General features: G+C 43.6%; 1 protein-coding gene across 1 annotated transcript in view; it reads left to right on the forward strand.

Moving 5' to 3' along the window:
* The first annotated feature begins 14,322 nt into the window (after window positions 1-14,322).
* Ugcg (UDP-glucose ceramide glucosyltransferase) overlaps window positions 14,323-18,238 on the forward strand; it is a 33,906-nt gene continuing 29,990 nt past the window's right edge. Inside the window, exon 1 of the mRNA XM_038348112.1 lies at window positions 14,323-14,509. Coding sequence (XP_038204040.1) covers window positions 14,412-14,509 — 98 coding nt within the window. The 5' untranslated portion in view covers window positions 14,323-14,411. The remainder of the gene's footprint in view (window positions 14,510-18,238) is intronic.

The following is an 18,238-nucleotide window of genomic DNA, read 5'->3' on the forward strand; positions in this document are numbered from 1 at the left end:
GAAAATTGTATTGGGGACCAAACCTTGAACACATGAGTCTTTTGTGCCAAACCATAACCATTGCCTCATGGGAATATAATAGGCTCAAGAAAACATGATATTTTGTAGGTTGCCTGGCTTGGTTCATTCTGTTGTATTATAGTAGGAATAATGTTCTTTTGAAGTTTTTTTTTTCCATCGTAGCATAGCTTCTTCATGAGATAGATACTAAATTAGATAATTAGGGGGACATTATTTGTGTTGTTTGAAAAAGAACTCGTGTTGCCGAGGTTGGCCTCAAACTCCAGCTTCTTCTTCACAAGTGTCTAGATTACAGGGAAGTACCCACCAACACCAGCTTTCTAAAACTATTGGTGTGTTACTGGAGAGGGGGTACACAAATGTGTGGATGTGTGCATGGGAGGGTATAAATGTGTGGATGTGGGGGGCATGAGTGTGCGTGCATGTGTGTGTGTGTCTGTGTGTATACACATATATGCACTGAGAAACGTTTGAACATAGTGAAAGAATATAGAATGAGAAGCAATTACCCCTTCAAAGTCATGTTCTGGTCAGCCTTCTTGCAGGCAAACCATAGCTAGCAATTTCCTGGATGTCCAACCAGAAATTTCCCTACTTCACAAAGCTATGTGCACATCAACATGCTCCTTTACTCAAAATAGATGCTTTCCTGACCAAACCCCCACTTAGCTGACACAGAAGATTAACCAGCGAGCTTTACTTTCTTTTGGAAGGGCAGTGAATGTCTCCAACTTCCTCGGTTCAGCTTTCCCCGGGTGAGTTTCCAAGTCAGCCTTGTTTATGCTAAGCCTTCGTCTGCCAGCTCTGGTTATTATCATATTCAAGTCATTCAATTAATTGTTACATTAACTGATGTAAGTGAATTCCAAAAAAGGTCACTGCTTATTTATACAGAGGTTTTGGACATACTTGGTAAAGAAGGGGGATTTTTGTTTGATTGGTTTTTGTTTTTCAAGGCAAGATTTCTCTGTGTGATCTTGGCTGCCCTGGAACTCCCTCTGTAGCCCACATTGGCCTCAGACTCACAGAGATTCACCTGCCTCTGCCTCCTGAGTGCTGGGATTAAAGGTGTGCACCACCACTACCTTGTTAAGAAGGGGGATTTTTAATGTTTGTTTTTGGATTTATCAGATTAGCTATAGGACAAGTAACCAAAAATTTTCAGGGGGCAGGACTTAAAAGTCAAAAGAGCTTTGTGTGGAGGTTTCTGCAAAGTTGTTTAAATTTTATTCAGAAATACTTAGCCTCACGGTGGTGGCGCGTGCCTTTAATCCCAGCACTCAGGAAGCAGAGGCAGGAGGATCTCTGTGAGTGCGAGGCCAGCCTGGTCTACAGAGCTAGTTTTAGGAAAGGCTCCAAAGCTACAGAGAAACCCTGTCTTGAAAAACCAAATAGCAAGTTCTCTCACTACTGAAGCATCACTCATGAGTGATGTCCCCAGTATAAACACTGTTTTAAAGATTGAAAATTCCTTTAAATATGTCATTGAAAATATATTTTATGTTTAGTTAATGCAGGAGAGAGAACGTGAAACTACTCAAGTTCAAACCCAAAACAAAGATTTTAACTTAAAATTATTTTGATTTACTTTTAATTTTTTGTTTTTTGTTTTTTGAGACATAATTTCTCTGTAGCTTTGGAGCCTGTCCTGGAACCAGCTCTTGTAGACCAGGCTGGCCTCGAACTCACAGAGATCTGCTTGCCTCTGCCTCCAAGTGCTGGAGTTAAAGGCATGCACCGCCACCACCCAGTTAATTTTCTTTTAATTAATTTTTAATGACATGTTTAGTATGTGTCTGTGTATGAATCTGTGTATATATAGTCAGGTGCCAAAGGCATCTGGAGCTGGAGGAATAGCCTGTTGTGAGCTGCCCAACATGGATGCTGGGAATTGAACCCAGGTCCCCTGGAGGAACAGCCAGAGCTGTTGACCCCAGAGCCATATCCCCAGCTCCTCCAAGATCTCTTAAAAATGTAAGTCAAATCATGGCATCGCATGTGTCCCACACTCCAGTGCTTCGTATCTCTAAGTAAAATCCAAAATCACAACTATGACCTTCAGAGCCACCAAGGGCTCTTCTGTGGGTACTTTAGACATGTAGCTTCTCAGTACACAGCATGTTCCTTATTTATACAATGTCATGGCTAAATTGCTCATTCATTCAGCATCTTGCTCAAATGTTGTCTTTAATGAACCCCACCAGTCAGATCAGGACACACATTGATTGATTCTCTGTCTCCCCTCAGACACCACCAGTCAGATCAGGACACACATTGATTGATTCTCTGTCTCCCCTCAGACACACCCTAACGGTTCATTTTGTTGGTGGTGTCGCATGCTTGTCCCACTGAGTTCTGTGACAGCTGGAACTTAGCTTACTTCTGTGTTCCTGTCACTTGAAGCCGTACTTATGACATAACAGGTGTTGGATAAGTATTTGTGGATTGAATGAATGAGTGTGCTCAGCTTCTGGGGTGCGTCCACATAGAATTCCAGAAGATGTTCAATAACGGCTCCAGAGCAGCTTTGTTCGCATAGAATAGCACTTCTGCTAGCATTGATCATGAAGTGACCCAATCACACATCCAGAAAAAAGCATGCAATTCTTCAATCTGCCTTTCCCTCATTTTCTCTTATCACCACCCAGAAGAACTATGAGTTGCCAAACATAATTTAAAGACTCTCTTTCTGTTCCATCTTTAGAATATTAGTTTATTCCCTATCTCTTTCTTGAATTTATGACTTAGAAATATTCTTATTTGTTCTTTGAGAATTCATCTGTGCATACAATGCATTATCATATCCTCTTCCATTTCTTTCCTCCATCTCTATCTGGAGCACCCAGCATGCCTCCTTCCCAACTTAATGTCTTTTTTTCTTGTTGTTTGTAATGACCCACTGCAACCAATTAGTGCTACGCTTGTGTACATGGGTATGGGTCTATCTGCTGGAGCATGGGCAACCTACAGTGACTGCAACCCCAAAGAAAAATAACTACCTCTCTCTCAACAGTCAGCATCTTGCCAACTTGGATTGGGGTCTTGGGAACTTGTCTCTCGCTGATGTTGGGGTTTTGACTGGCTCAATCTTGTACACCAAGCTCTCCTTCCTTGCACGTTTGCATGGCCGATTCTTCTGCTTCGTTCATCTCAGCTCAAATACCATTGAATAAGGGAGGCAATAGCAGATGTTCGTGAGTTCTTGAGTGCAAAGCCATGGTCAGGAAGATCCTAAAGATCTACAAAAGCAACCACTGGCTACTGCCATTGCTCTTTGTCGTCTAAAGAACTAAGTGGAGAGACTGTGTTGCTGAAGGAAACCGTGCAGTTTGGTTGCAGGATACGCAACCTCCCTGTTGACTCTCTTTCATAATGCTGGAAGGTGCAATGCAATCTTCCAGGGGAGAAAAGATATCAATGATTTTATCCAGCATTGGAGCCTGTGTGCTACAATATTAGTCTGTCAGGCAGGATGTGCTCGATGGCATAATAATGTTGTACTGGCTGGTTTTATGTCAGCTTGGCGGAAGCCTGAGTCATCAGAGAGGAGGGAGCCTCAGATGAGAAAATGCCTCTGAAGATCTGGATCTAGGCAAGTTTGTAGGGTATTTTCTTAACTGTGATTGGTGAGGGAAGACCCAGCCCATTAAGGATGGTGACATCGTGGACTGGTGGTCCTAGTTTCTATAAGAAAGCAGGTTGAACAATCTATGAGGAGCAAGCCAGTAAGCAGCGCCCCTCCATGGCTTCTGCATCAACTCCTGCCTGCAGGTTCTTGCCCTGTGTAAGTTCCTGTCCTGACTTCCTTTGATAATGAACTGTCCTGTTGTAGTGTAAGCTGAATAAATCCTTTTCTCTTCATGTTGCTTTGGTCACAGTATTTCATCACAGCAATAGTAACCCTAACTAAGTCAAGTGGCATGATATTATGGGATAACTAATCACTTTCTGGTTGCATTTAAGGCCTGCTCCATACAAGGGAATTCTTGCCTGGTACAATAAACCTGGACAAAGCCCATGGCTTAAGTAAGAGGTCATAAGCCCTAGGAGTAACAATTTTTTTTGTAAATGGTCATATAGTCAAACTGCCTTCTAAATATTTATGCTTATACTCATAGACTCGAGCTTTTCTCAACCTTGCTTAAAGAATGGTCAGGAGTTAACACAGAGACTCGTAATTGGTCAGAGTGCTGAAAATAAATGACTGAGAGTCCTAAATGAGACATCTCTGTCAACCCGTGTCCCACCGCAGGCTCAGGAAACAGCTTTGGGAAAGGGGAGGACAGACGGAAGACCTGAAGGATAGGGCAGAGTACCATGGAATGCTGACTTCAGAACATGTTTGTGTTTTTTATATTCTTCTGGCAAGAAGCTAATTTCACTGAGAAATGCATGTACTGAGTAAATGCTAGTTAGTACGGTAAATGATGAAGTAGCCAGGCAGTGGTGGTGCACACCTTTAATCCCAGCACTCCAGAGGCAGAGGCAGATGGATGTCTGAGTTCAAGGCCAGCCTGGTCTATAGAGCGAGTGCCAGGACAGCCAGGGCCACACAGAGAACCCCTGTCGTTGTTGTATTTTCTTTTACTCTAGCCCCAAGTTGGACGCCAGAATAAAGTTTGTTGCTTTTTACTTTTTTTACTCTTTGCTCTTCGGGGACTCATCACCTAGCTCCTAAATAAATCATACATGGAGGCTTATACTTAGTTATAAATGCCCAGCCTAAGCTTGGCTTGTTTCTAGCCAACTGTCCTTAACTTAAATCATCCCATCTACCTTTTGCTCTGGGCTTTTTCCTTTTCTTCTTACTTTCCCTCTCACTCTGTAGCTGGCTTAGCGTCCTCCTCTCCTTGTTCTCGTGTTCCTTCTCCTCCCATTTATCCCCTCGCCTGCCAGCTCCGCCTATCCTTGCTCCTGCCTCACTATTGGCCGTTCAGCTCTTTATTAGATACTCATGTGTTTTAGGCAGGTAAAGAATCACAACTTCCCAGCACTTGGGAGGCAGAGGCAGGTGTGTCTCTGTGAGTTCGAGGCCAGCCTGGTCTACAGAGTGAGTTCCAGGACAGGCTCCATAGCTACTGAGAAAGTCTGTCTCAAAAAACAAAAGAAGAAGAAGAAAAGAATCATAACTTCACAGAATTAAAAAATGCATCATAAACAAAAGCAACACACCTTAAAATAATATTCTATAATACCCTGTCTCAAAAAAATCCAACAAATAAATAAATAGTTAATAGAGTAAGTCAAAGCCATGATCCAGATATACTCACAAAAGTTATAAAAGATTGGGAACACTATGGCAGCACAAGAGTATATAAACATTAGTGAGAATTCCCTTCCCTCCTCAGTGTTGTACGGACACAGCCTGATCTCCAGTGAATATGCATGCCGAGTAGCCAGTAAAATATCTCGTTAACAAAGTATTAGATTTTAGGGGCTAGGGCGGAAGGCCACAGGAACATATGTTTGGCATGTCAAAGGCTCAGAGTTCAATCCCCAAACCACAGAGAAAAGGAAGGAGGAGCGGGAAAAAGGCAGGATTGAGAAATATCTCTAGTGCTAAGGTGCCATAACTATGGGGCGGGGGGGGGGGGGTGGAGACTGGAGGTTGGACAGAAATGTGAACTGGAATGAGCTCACACAGCCAAGAGCTTGGAAGAAGCAAGCAAGCATGCATGTGTGTACATGTGCGCCCACACACACACACACACACACACACACACACACACACTGTAACGTTATCCTAGGATCTGAGGATAGACCACTAGGAATAACGTCTGTGAACCCCGATGTGGATGGCAGCTCATCAGCGCTGGCTTCTCCAAGCAGGAGCTGGAGAGATGGCTCAGTGGTGAAGAGGGCTTGCTCTTCTCCTAGAGAACCCACGTTCAGTCCCCAGCACCATGTCAGGTGCTCACAACTGCCTGTAGTGCAAGCTCCAGGGGATCAGACTCTTTTTTTCTGCCCTCTTTGGAACACCTACATCTGCGCCCTAAGCACAAAGAGACACACAGTCTCTCTCTCTCTCTCTCTCTCTCTCTCTCTCTCTCTCTCTCTCTCTCTCTCTCTCTCTCTCTTTCTCTCTCTCTCTCTCAAATAAATAATAAAAACGAAAACAGTATGCATTTTAAACTTGATTGATGTTGCTTTCTAAAGACAGAAAAGAGAAAATATCATTTCTTACCAATAAACAAATTTGACTATTTTAAACTGTTCTGTCCACAGCTTGACCCTATGAAAGTGCCTAGTTTGACAGGACTTCTGAGTTTTCTGGTCCAGATACAACTATGAGAGGAGAGGGCCTTAGCACAGCCATGAGAGCAGCTGGAAAACCCTCTCCCCCAGGACAATGCAGACTCTTGGGAAACCGGCTAACAAGGACTGTTTCCGAACTCCAGAAAGTACCGAAAGGGCTGAAATGGCCAGAGGAGACTCTCTGAGGGGAGGAAAAAAGCTGGCTGTAGGCTTAAAAAAGCAAATTTTGGGAGAGGAATTTGTAGCCGTAAACTGATGTAGGATGCCCCTCTGTATGCTGGTGAATCTTTGTGGGTTCGAGGCAGGCTGCTGGACAGAGTAAGTTCCTGAACAGCCAGGACTGTATAGGACATTAGTTCTCCACCTTCCTCATGCTGTGACCCTTTAATACAGTTCCTCACGTGGTGACCCCCAAACATAAAATTATTCCGGTTGCTACTTCGTAACTGTAATTTTGCTGTTATGAATCAGAATGTGAATATCTGACACATGACACGACCCACAGGTTGAGAAGCACTGGTGTTGAGACCCTGAAGCATAATGAAAATGCTAAACAGAAGTATAATGAGAAATGATAATGAAATGGTCATTAAAAAGCCAACAACTGCAGGACCAGGGAGACTGCTTACTAGTTATGGCGCTTGCTGCGTAAGTATGAAGACAGGCGTTCAAATTCCCAGGTGAATGGGTGGGCAGGGCAGTCAATTGAGGATTCTAGCCTGGCAGGTTTGGGGTGGTTGGGGAGGTGTGGCAGGATCCCCAAAGTAAGCTGGCAAGCAAGACTAGCCATATCAGGGAGCTCTGGGTTTGATTGAGACATTACTTCAATGACTAAGATAGAAGAGCAATCAAAGGAGATCCCTGGTATAAGCCACAAGCCTCCACGCCACATGCGTTTACACAGGTGCATACATAATGCCCCTCAACATGCAAGTATGCATGCAAGCATATACCCACCTCCACGCACACACGCGTGCACGCGCGCACACACACATGCATGTATGCACGCGAGCACGCGCGTGCACACACACACACACACACACACACAGCAGGGCAAGAAAAATGACTTAGCAAGTAAGAGCACTGGCTGCTTTTGCAGAGGGCCCAGTTTGGATCTTCAGCACCTACACTGTGGCTCACAATTGTTTGTAGCTCTAGTTCCAGGAGATCCAATGCCCTCTTCTGGCCTCAGCAGGCCAGAATGTATACCAATGCATGCATACATACATATGGTACACAGGTATATACAGGAAAACACTCATAAAACAAATAACAAATCATTTTAAAAAACCTATGTCCCCTTGTGAAGATCCAAGCTCACATGGCATTACCACTGAATTCTACTAAGCATTTAAGGACAAATCATATAATTTTTTAAAAAATTACAGGATATTTACTTATTTATTTTAAGACAAACTCCAAGCTAGGTGAATCTTTGAGTTCAAGGCCAGCCTGGCCTACAGAGTGAGCTCTAGGATAGCCAGGGCTACTCAGAGAAACCCTGTCTCAAAACAAACAAACAAACAAACAAGACATACCCTCAGGCTCTCTCTCTGGATGTGGACGTGTAGCCAGGATGACCTCTAAGTAGCAGAGATTCCCCCTGCCTGTCTCCCGAGTGTTGGGCTTAAAGGCATGAGTCACCAGACTTGGCTTTATAGTTAATTTTTTTCATTTATAATTTTATAGTAGAAAACAGTTAAAAAACAAAAGCAAAAGCTAGTAATCTAGATGAAATGAGACTGATTGGGTGAATCATCCTTATGAAGGAAAAAAATAAAACCTTTATAGAATATAATATAGCTGGAATTATTATCATGCACACAAATATGTATGTGTGTGTTTGGTAATACACTACAGTCTATTTTCCAGACAGAAGCACCGAGGTAATTGATTTTTTTCAGGTCACAAGACAAATAAATGTTAGAACTGAAAGTCAAACCCAGTCTGACTTTTCAGTGTGCCTGTGCTTAATTGGTAGAGTGCTTGACTCCAGTTGAGCTTACCGCAACAGTCTTTGTTCCTTCATGAAAGTTAAATTTGCTGAGCACAGTGGCCTGGGCCTTTAATTGGAGCACTCAGGAGGCAAAGGCAGGTAGATCTCTGTGAGTTTGGAGCCAGCTGGTCTACAGAGTGACTTTCACATTTTAATAATATTGTTAGTGATTTTTTTTGAAATAATTGTAATGGATTAATAAAAATGCTGCAGATCCCCGGCAGCTGCAGTGGCAGAAACACTGCAGGTCACTGAGCAGCAGCAGTGGCAGAAACACTGCAGGTCACTGAGCAGCAGCAGTGGGCAGCGCGTCCTGAGAGCAGCCAGTCCTAGGCAGGGACTGGTGCAGTTCCCCCTAGTGGCTGCAGCAGGCCATGAGGCAAGATAGACAGCTGGACACGCCACAAGACCACGCCATGAGTCCACGCCGCAGGTCTCCAAAAGTGACAGGGCAGGGAGCCACGCTGCAGGCAAGAGATAGACAGATAGGCATGCCATGCTGAGTGAGGTTGGATATTTATTTAGTGGGTTATGGAGGGGAAAGGGAGAAGGGGAGAAGAGCAGAGAGGCAGAGAGAGAGAGAGAGAGAGAGAGAGAGAGAGAGAGAGAGAGAGAGAGAGAGAGAGAGAGAGAGAGAGGAGAGACAAAAGCTGCCTCTTTGAGAGGGAGACAGAAAAGGAAGACACTCAGGCTGGAAGCTAAAGATCAGCTTGCCAGGGGAGGGAGTGGGCGTGGCTTGTCTCTTAAAGGGACAGGACAGATTAATAAATAAAATTAGAAGTAGAGGCTATGTGTCAGATGATATCTTAAAATATTAACTTAATTTTTATAGCAGTCATGGGATATATAATTGGAAGCCAAAAAGATTAAGTGAAGTAACTGCCTTATAGATCTGATAAGTGAGGGAGATGGAGTTTGGACCTAAAGCCAGTGTTGATTACGTGACTAAGCAAGGGCAGTACTGAGTTAAACACCATATAATAGACATTCAGTCCTCAAAGTGCCATCTGCAAAGACAATTTTTGTCTGTTATCATTTAGTGTAGTAAGCAATATCATGTACATATTAGTCTTAACCTCTGAAATGTAGCAAAATACACTGTGAGAGATGCCAAAATACATTGGCAATTTAAGCATCTTGGTCTTTCCTTCTAGCATATCGGTTACTTCCATTAATAGGAAGTCCAAAACACTCACTTTGGAGAGCAAGGGGCAGGCAGAAGAGTCAAGAGGGTGCTGTCTTTCAGGAGTGCTTTCTTCCAGCCGGGCATGGTAGCGTCTGAGTAGTAATCCTAGTACTTAGAAGGTTAAGGCCAGGAGCTCGGAAGATGATGGCTCAGTGGATGAAGCGCTTTGAGGACCTGAGTTGAGTTCAGGTCCTCAAAATTTATGTGACAATCTGGCAGCAGCAGTGGGTGTCTATAAACCCAGTGCTGGGTGGAAGTGGGCAGGGGAGGATCCTGGGAGCTCAGTGACCAGTCAGTCTATCTGAAATTATAGCCTTCAGATTCAATGAGAGGCCCTGTCTCAATGAATGAATGAATGAATGAATGAATGAATGAATAATAAATAAATAAATGATAAGGTGGAGAAGTGACTGAGGAAAACACCTGATGTTGACATCTGGCTCTCCACAAGCACTGACACAAGCAAATACGCTCTTGTGTATACACAAGCACACACTCACACACATACGCACACCTTCTTAGAAAGTGTTTTCTGCTCAAATCAGTTTAGGAAAATACCAACAACATCTGTTTCTTCTTGTTGGAAATAGGAGAAATATGGCTAAATAATAAACACATATTGATGTTCTGACTAAGCAAACTGTGGTTTAGCAAAATACATTGTAAAATCAAATACGAAAAAAAGAAAGTAAGTGTATAATAAGGCAGATTTTAGCTGGGCTTTCAGACAAGAGCAAAGCAGCCGAAGAGAATTTGAACTCTAGTGACCTGTGGGCACTCCCCTGGACCACACCCACATAAAGGAACATACCACACCTACAGTTTATCAACAAGACCCACAGAGGCCTGAGCAATCAATTTGCTTGCAACCTTTGTAGCACTTGAAGGTTGTTCAGGGTAATACAGGTACCCCAGGATCTAAAGGCCTCTACAAAGTAAATGTTTTATGGGAAACAAAGATATTCTCATCACCTCAGCTGTACCTAAACACCATGTTTTCCTAATTCCAATTAGAACAAAGGAGAAATAGTATTTCCCTTGTCAATTAGCATCAGGAATTAAGTGTGCCTTTGAAACTTCAAATTTACTCAATTCCTGGGAAATAACTTTCTGCACTTAAATTTGAAAAGCTTTTACAGGGACGAAAACTTACAAATATACATCTTAACACAGTAACACTTGGGAACTGCATTGCTGTGATCAGTATTACTGTGGGCTGGTTTGTGGAGACCTGGTCTCTCTGGGTCATCTGGTCACTCCCTCTAACTCGTCATCTTTCTGCCTCTGCCTCTCACATGCAAGGGTGACTGGTGTGTACCACCATCCCAGCTCTGAACTCTGATTTTTAAGATGTTTATATGAAATATTAAAAAAAAATATTGCGGACAAAGATAGAAAACTTGGTCAACATTGAAACAAAAATAGAGCTGTTAACTCAGAGAATGGATTTTCTATGAGGCCTTCCAGCTGTGAACAGGTAAAACCACACAGGAATCCTCCACGTTGGCGTTGGTGCTGGGATTAAACTCAGGCCCTGAGACTGCCAAGGTGACCTGCCACAGAGCTAGACTTCTAGGCCTAAATATCTTTACTCAGTTTCATGAATTAACTTTGTGAGAGGAAGGAAGAACTATGGTGGCTAATATTTTTTTTCTTTAAAACACAACTTTTTTAAAATTGAAGAAAGAAGAAGAAATCTGAGCAAATTTACCAGTGACTTCTGTCAATGTTGGTTAGTTTATTCATGCACTCCACAAATATTTTAATGCTTGCTTACAAGGTATAAAGTTATTAGCACTCATTGATCTTACTAGTTCAGACTTACAGCATTTCCTGTTACATACATTTACATAATTAGTAAAACATATTTGAGCCGGGCGGTGGTGGCACATGCCTTTAATCCCAACACTCAGGAGGCAGAGGCAGATCTCTGTGAGTTTGAGGCCAGCCTGGTCTACAGAGAGTTCTAGGACAGCAAAGGCTATATAGAGAAACCTGTTTTGAAAAACCAAAAGCAAACTAACAAAAAACAAAAACAAAAAAACAAAAACAAAAGCATTTAATAAACAAAACAATAAACACATTTAGCTATTTGAATACATTCAATACATAGGTTTATATATTATATAACATATGTACGTCACTATTTTTAAATGACTTTAGAGTAGCTTTAAGCTCACAGCCAAACTGAGCAGAAAATCTGGCATTCCCACACATCCCACTGCCCCTCTCTCCAGGACTTCTCTAGTGTCCAAATCTCACACTAGAGTGATACATTTATTACAACTGATGAAACAACACATCTTTATCACCCAAAGTCTACACTTAATGTTAGCATCCACTCTTGCCGTACTTTCCGGCCTGTTGTTAGTATGTCATATTCCATCACAGGGCCACGCAGAATAATTGGCAAACATTGGTAGGTATTTTTTGTCTTTACTTTGCCATTCTCAGAGGATCAATGTTGAAATCGTGCAGTACGTTGACACAACTGGCTGCTCTTCCAAAGGACCTGAGTGGCACCTACTTGGCTGTTCACAAACATCTGTAACTTGTTCTGGGGATCAGATGGGGGAACCAGACGCCCTCTTCTGTCCTCCATGGGCACAGCATGCATCTCCTAGCCTAGTCCTTTGAAAGAGTAGCAAGTGCTCTTAACAGCTGAGCTGTCTTTCCAGCCCCTAGGGCTGTTGTTCCACAGCCAGATTTGAGCAGACTAAATTTAACCAAGATGAAGTGCAACATAGTTGATCTTTATTGGGCTTTACTGCACAATTACACCAATTTTCTTTGGCTTTTCTGTGTTGCCCACGGTACCCTAATGAATGCTTTGCTGTAAGGGTTCAGGAAAGATTTGGAAAAATGAAAAAAATGCAACAAAATGCACGAATTGAGCAATTCATGTCATTGGCCACGTCCAAGGGAGTACTGCTAACACCCAGTATTGTTTTGTATATGACTAACATGCACATTTTACTTTTTTTTTTTTTGGTTTTTCGAGACAGGGTTTCCACATTTTACTTTTTTAATGATTTTTTTTTATTTTATGTGCATTGATGTTTTGCTTGCATGTATGTCTGCGTGAGGGTGTCAGACCCCTGGAACTGGAGCTACTGACAGTTGTGAGCTGCTATGTGGGTGCTGGGTTGAACCCAGGTCCTCCAGAAGAGCAGCCAGTGCTCTTAACCGCTGAGCTATGTCTCCAGCCCCTATAACAAGCACATTTTAAGGAAAACAAACCTGGCCTATAATTTTATTTGTAAGATTTCCAAAATGGAGATGCATTTCCATTTTGGAATTTTGAAACTGCTTTAACAATTTTTTAAAAGTGGGTTTTAGGATTGATTAATCACAACTGTGGCATTTAAAACCCATGCTACTGTTTTCATGTACGGATTCCATCCTACTGTAATTACCAACAAGTAATTCTCGACAATGCGAAATTAGTGTGATTGATTCTTTCTCACTGATTTTACACCAGTAGAGCAAACGACATTGCAAACCTTAAATTCTTGTAATTGTAGTTTATCATGCAAATCATAGATTGAGGCTGCCCAATTATTATTAACTACAGTCAATAGCAAAAACAAACATCTTCAAACTGAATCAATTACAAAATACCTCGAAGAAGGTCGTGGATTATTTTTTTTAAAAAAAATAACTGGAATAATAAACAGTTTAAATCAGAACAATAGTAAGCAATATAAATGTATCCTGTATCCAGGCTGAAGAAACAAATGGAAACATTTACTACCAGCCTCTTCCAGGACTGGTTTAAAATTAGAAAATTAGAATACCGTTTTGTTTTTCCACCGCAGGGGTTCTCTGAATTTGCCCAGTCTAGCCTGAAACTTGTGTGCTCAAGTGCAGGTAATCCTCCTGCCTCAGTCCCAGAAGTAACTGAGCTACGTACATGCTTCCCACACAGTGCCCAGTCTCTATTTCCCCCATTTCAGTAACGTGCCCGCGTGTAATTAAACGTTTAAGCACTAGCAACATTTTTAACAGCCTTAAAAAAAAGTAATGTAATTTAACCCAGCATGTCCAAAATCGAAAATCTATCATTCCAGCAAATAACACAAGATTTATGAATGAGACGGTTTGTCGGCATCTGCGGTGTACTGGCAACACTAACAGCCCAGCCCTGCTTGAACTAGCTACATTTCCATAACTCTCTTGGCTACATCTTAGCCAAGTTACACTCAGCTGCCCTAGTGGACGTACAATCTTGGGCGATTCCAGCATCCAGCATCCAGGGATTCCAATTCTGAATCTGGGGATTCCTTAAATAACACAGACTCTTGGCTCCTCCGGATTTGGCCAAGAGAAAGTGTAGAGGCGGCGCGCGCTGCTTAGAGACGATGCAGGGGGCGCACGGAGATTGAACCCGCGGGCGCGGGCGGCCGCAGCGGTTGGCGGCTGCAGGGCGGCGAGCACGCGGGGGCAGCTCCGCCCGTGGGCGCGCGGGCGGGCGGGCACCTAGGCGCGAGGGCACCGCCCCAGGGGGGCGGGCAGCGGACTCCGGAGGGCGGGGCGGGGCGGACCGCACCGTGCCGGGACTCGGGCGCTGGCGGCGGGTACGGAGCAGAACGCAGAGTCGCGGCGAGCGAGCGGGTCGACGGCGGCGGCGGCAGTCGGAAGGGTCAGGACCACGGGAGTCCGAGCGCGCGGCAACGGCCGCCTGGAGCGCGCAGAGCCATTAGCGCTGCGCCCGCAGCACCCCTAGCGCGCGCACGTTGAGGAGCGCGCGGTGCCGAGCGCGCGCCGAGCGGCCGGGGGCGCGCAGGCCCTGCCCGCCCCTTCCGTCCGCACGCCCGCCGCCCCGCCGGCCCTTCCTCTCCCACCTTCCATTCGCGGCCCGCGCCCCCCACCCGGCGGCCCCCGCGTCCTCCTCCCGCGGCAGCGCTGTCCGCGGCGGCCGGAGCGGGCCGGGCCGGGCCAGCGGGCCGGGGGATGGCGCTGCTGGACCTGGCCCAGGAGGGAATGGCCTTGTTCGGCTTCGTGCTCTTCGTGGTGCTGTGGCTGATGCATTTCATGTCCATCATCTACACGTGAGTCGGAGGGTCGGGGCCTCGGGGACCAGCTGTGCTGGCAGGCGTGTGCGTCGTGGCGGCTCGCGGGCTCCGGGGGTAGAGAAAGCTAATCCTCAAACGGTCCCCCCCCCCCCTTTATCTCCTTGGGGCGGTGCGGCGCGGGGTCCTGGAGAGGGAATAGCGCTGGTGTCGCGACCTGGCTCCTGGGTTGCAGGCGACTGCAGAGAGCCAGCCCTGGGGAAGGCTCCTGCTTCTGTGTCTTGGTGGATGGTTGCCTGCTCGGTCTGATTGTGTGGCGAATTCGTGTGATTTTTTTTTCCATCTGGGCCAGGATGTATGGTGTATTGTGGGCTTTCCCCCTCCCTCCGTGCGGGCCACGTCTCTGTTATGGTGATGGTCCTTAACACTCTTCCGGGAGCTGTTTGGCACCACCGGGAGACTTCCCTGTGGGTTTTCTCCTTCCTGGAAGAGCTGTGTGCTTACATAGGTGTGGAGCACCTGCCTGCTTTGAAAAACGTCAGTCTCCGAGTCCTGTCAGGGTGGCGTTTCAGTATGATTTTTCTTCCTTCCTTTCCTTTTTCTTTTTCATTTTTTCCAATAATTCATTTATTGGCTTGTTAGGAGTTGTATCCTTTCTCCCTCCACACAGAAAATTTTATTTGACAGGTATTTCCCGAGGCCTACTAGATACCACCTAGCATTGGGTTGGGGACACAAATGAGAGCAGGACAAAACTCCTGCCCTCAGGAAGCTTACATTCTAAAAGAAAGAAGCATGATAAAAATCCAAATAAGATTATTCCCTATAAAGCTTCGGAATAAAACAGAACAGGGTGAAGGGCTGGAGAGAGACATGATATGGGTGGCTAGTTTTGATCCTTCAGTAAAATGCCTTTAAAATGAAGTCTGTGTAAATAAACGAAATACATGTGTAGAGATGAACTCATTTGGCATTTTAGTCCGTTGTGTGTGTCGGGTGGTAGATTTTTACCACAAAATAGAATAGGATCGAATAGGATGTTAGGGAATTACTTTTAGTTGCTTTTCCCACTGTAGAAAAGATGTGCTTTTCTCCTTTCGGTACGCCATTTCTTGATACTGAGAAAGATGACACCTTGTACGAGATAAACTAGCAGGCTTTTTTTTTTTTTTTTTTTTTTTTTAAAGTGAAAGAAAACATACTCCAGTCGGTATGGCATTGCTGACTTTAGAATTTTTAAGTTGTATTCATTATAACTATATGGGCTCTTTAAAAAAATAGTTACTATTTAAGGAATTTAGTACAAAAAGAATTAAAGAAGATAGTTATAACTTATACCAAAATATTACGGTGTTAACCTTCTGTGCCTACCTCCCCAGTTATATTTAATAGGCAGAGGAGGAAAGAGGAGACCACATCACGACTCTCATTCTATAGCCTGCTTTAAAATCTCACCTACTTGATAAATGATTTTTGACAAGCAGTACAGGCCACTGTTGTAGGTGCTAGAAGCAAGCACAAAGAGCCAGACACACCAGACTGCTGCCCATGGGGGGGGGGGGGGCGGCCGCCTGAAAAGTGACTTCCTATTTTTTTTTCTGGATCAACAACTGTGTGAGCTCTTTCCATCGTTTCAGGAATTTTAGATACTGAGCTATTAATATTTATTTGTTGTTATTGGTAGGCAATTCAGTTGATTCCAGTTTACTAAGCAGTGTTTTAATGATTTTATTTGTATTTCTTAACTTTTTCCTGCATGTTGGGCAAGTAAGTGCTTTATCCCTGAGATAGGTTACCAGTCCCTGGGATGAATTCTTATCCATACGTCTCTTTAGTTCACATTTCAGAGGGAGGAAGTATTGGACTAAAAATGGTCCATCTTTTCATCTTTGGTACGATGTTGCCTTATAAACAATGTGATAGCTACTCACAGTCCTGGCCCTGGTGGATGGGGGTTATCATCTTGCTCTGCATCCCTGATTCCTCACCATTTCTTTTGTTTTGATTTTCATCCATTTGGCTACTGGTTCCACTGAGTAGCTTTTCAGATATTTATACGCTAGTTTCATAAATTATGCTAGTCATAAATCATGTGGCCATACTCTTTTGCCTGTACTGCAGTCTGTTGCCAAGTTCATCTGTTTAATGTGGTGGTGACTCCTGTGTTCATCCGTCTGTCACATGCTGTAATTTCCCCCCAGTCTGTTTTATTGTCTCAACGTGAGCCTGGGGTGTTAAGTGGACAGGTCTTCTGTTTTATATTTCCTTTCACCGTCTACATTCCCAGTTATATATGACAGTCATATATGTTAGTCTGCTTTCTTCCAATGTTGTGAATTTTCTTTTGATTTTTCTCACCTTTCACACTTTGATTCTCTCATCATTTTTTATGTTATACAATGAGACCTGGAACCCTAATTTTAGTTTCACTTAAATATGTACCCAACTTGTTCCCAGGTCATTTATCAAGTGGTCTCATTGTTCATTTGTTTAGAAAAATAACAGCCTTTTTCATAGACTAAATTCTTTGCACTTTGGTTCTAGTGCGGTTCATGGTCCCATTGTTTTTTTGAGCAAGATCTATTCTGCTTTAATTAATGCAGTGTTATTAACTGGCGAGATAGCCAGCCCTTTCATTCTTTTGCAGACTTTCTTGACTTTTATAAATACATTTCTTATTTAGTGATGAATTTTAAGATCTTGTTTCAGAGTCTTTAATTTATTAGTTAAAATATTAAATTTATAGCTCACCCTTAAACTTAAAGCAAACCCTTTTACCGAACCTTCTGGAATCCTGCCCCCTCCAGTCTGTGCACACAGTAAGCATCGCACTTCCTGAACGTTAGCATGATCGATGTATCTGCTACTTCAAATAGCCAGCCAGAGGGTGTTTGCTCCTTGCCTTCAAAATTTTTGTGTTTCATTGTTTATTTGTTTATTTTTTGTGACTAATGTGTTATAAACAGATTTTTCTCAAAATAATCTGACTTTTTTGTTTGTTTTTGGGATAGGGTCACACTGGGTTTCTCAGTACTTATTGTAGACCAGGCTGACCTTGAACTCACAGAGATCCACCTGCCTCTGCCAGAGTGCCGGGATCAAAGGCCTGAGCCAACCATGTCCAGCTATAATTTTACAGTTTTGAGCATGGTATAAATACACATTTAGCTTCCTTGAAGTAAAAAGGCTTTGTAATTAAAAAAAAAAAATACTCCAGGACATTACCTTTAGACTTTTAAAAAGTGTGTGTGTGTGTGTGTGTGTGTGTGTGTGTGTGTGTGTGACATGGTTTTGGAGATGCGATGATAGCCTGCAAGAGTTAGTTTTTTTCTGCCATGTGGGGGCTGGGATCAAACTCAGGTTATCAGGCCTGGTGACAAGCGCCTTTACCTGCTGAGCCATATCTCCTACCAACTCCTTATTGCTCTTTTTTTTTTTTTTTTAAACTGATAACGTTTTCTGGGGTTGGGTGTGGTGGCAGACATGGAAGTAGATGTCTAAATTCAAAGACACCCTGGTGTTGATGGTGGGTTCCAGGAGAGACAGCCAGAGTTACATGATGGAGAGACCCTGTCGCAAAACAAAAATAAAACAAACCGAATTCCTAAACAGAGATGCGCAGATCAAACAAATGAAACATAATTAATTTACAACAGGTTTCATTTGCTAACTATAGGCCTTGTAAATGCTCTTTTGAAATGGATAAGTGAGTATAAAACAAATAGGCAGAGTAGTGACCTCGGCACACACCCGTCCTCTCAGCAGGAC

The sequence above is a fragment of the Arvicola amphibius genome, chromosome 11 (assembly GCF_903992535.2).
Source record: "Arvicola amphibius chromosome 11, mArvAmp1.2, whole genome shotgun sequence".
Classification (NCBI taxonomy): domain Eukaryota; kingdom Metazoa; phylum Chordata; class Mammalia; order Rodentia; family Cricetidae; genus Arvicola; species Arvicola amphibius.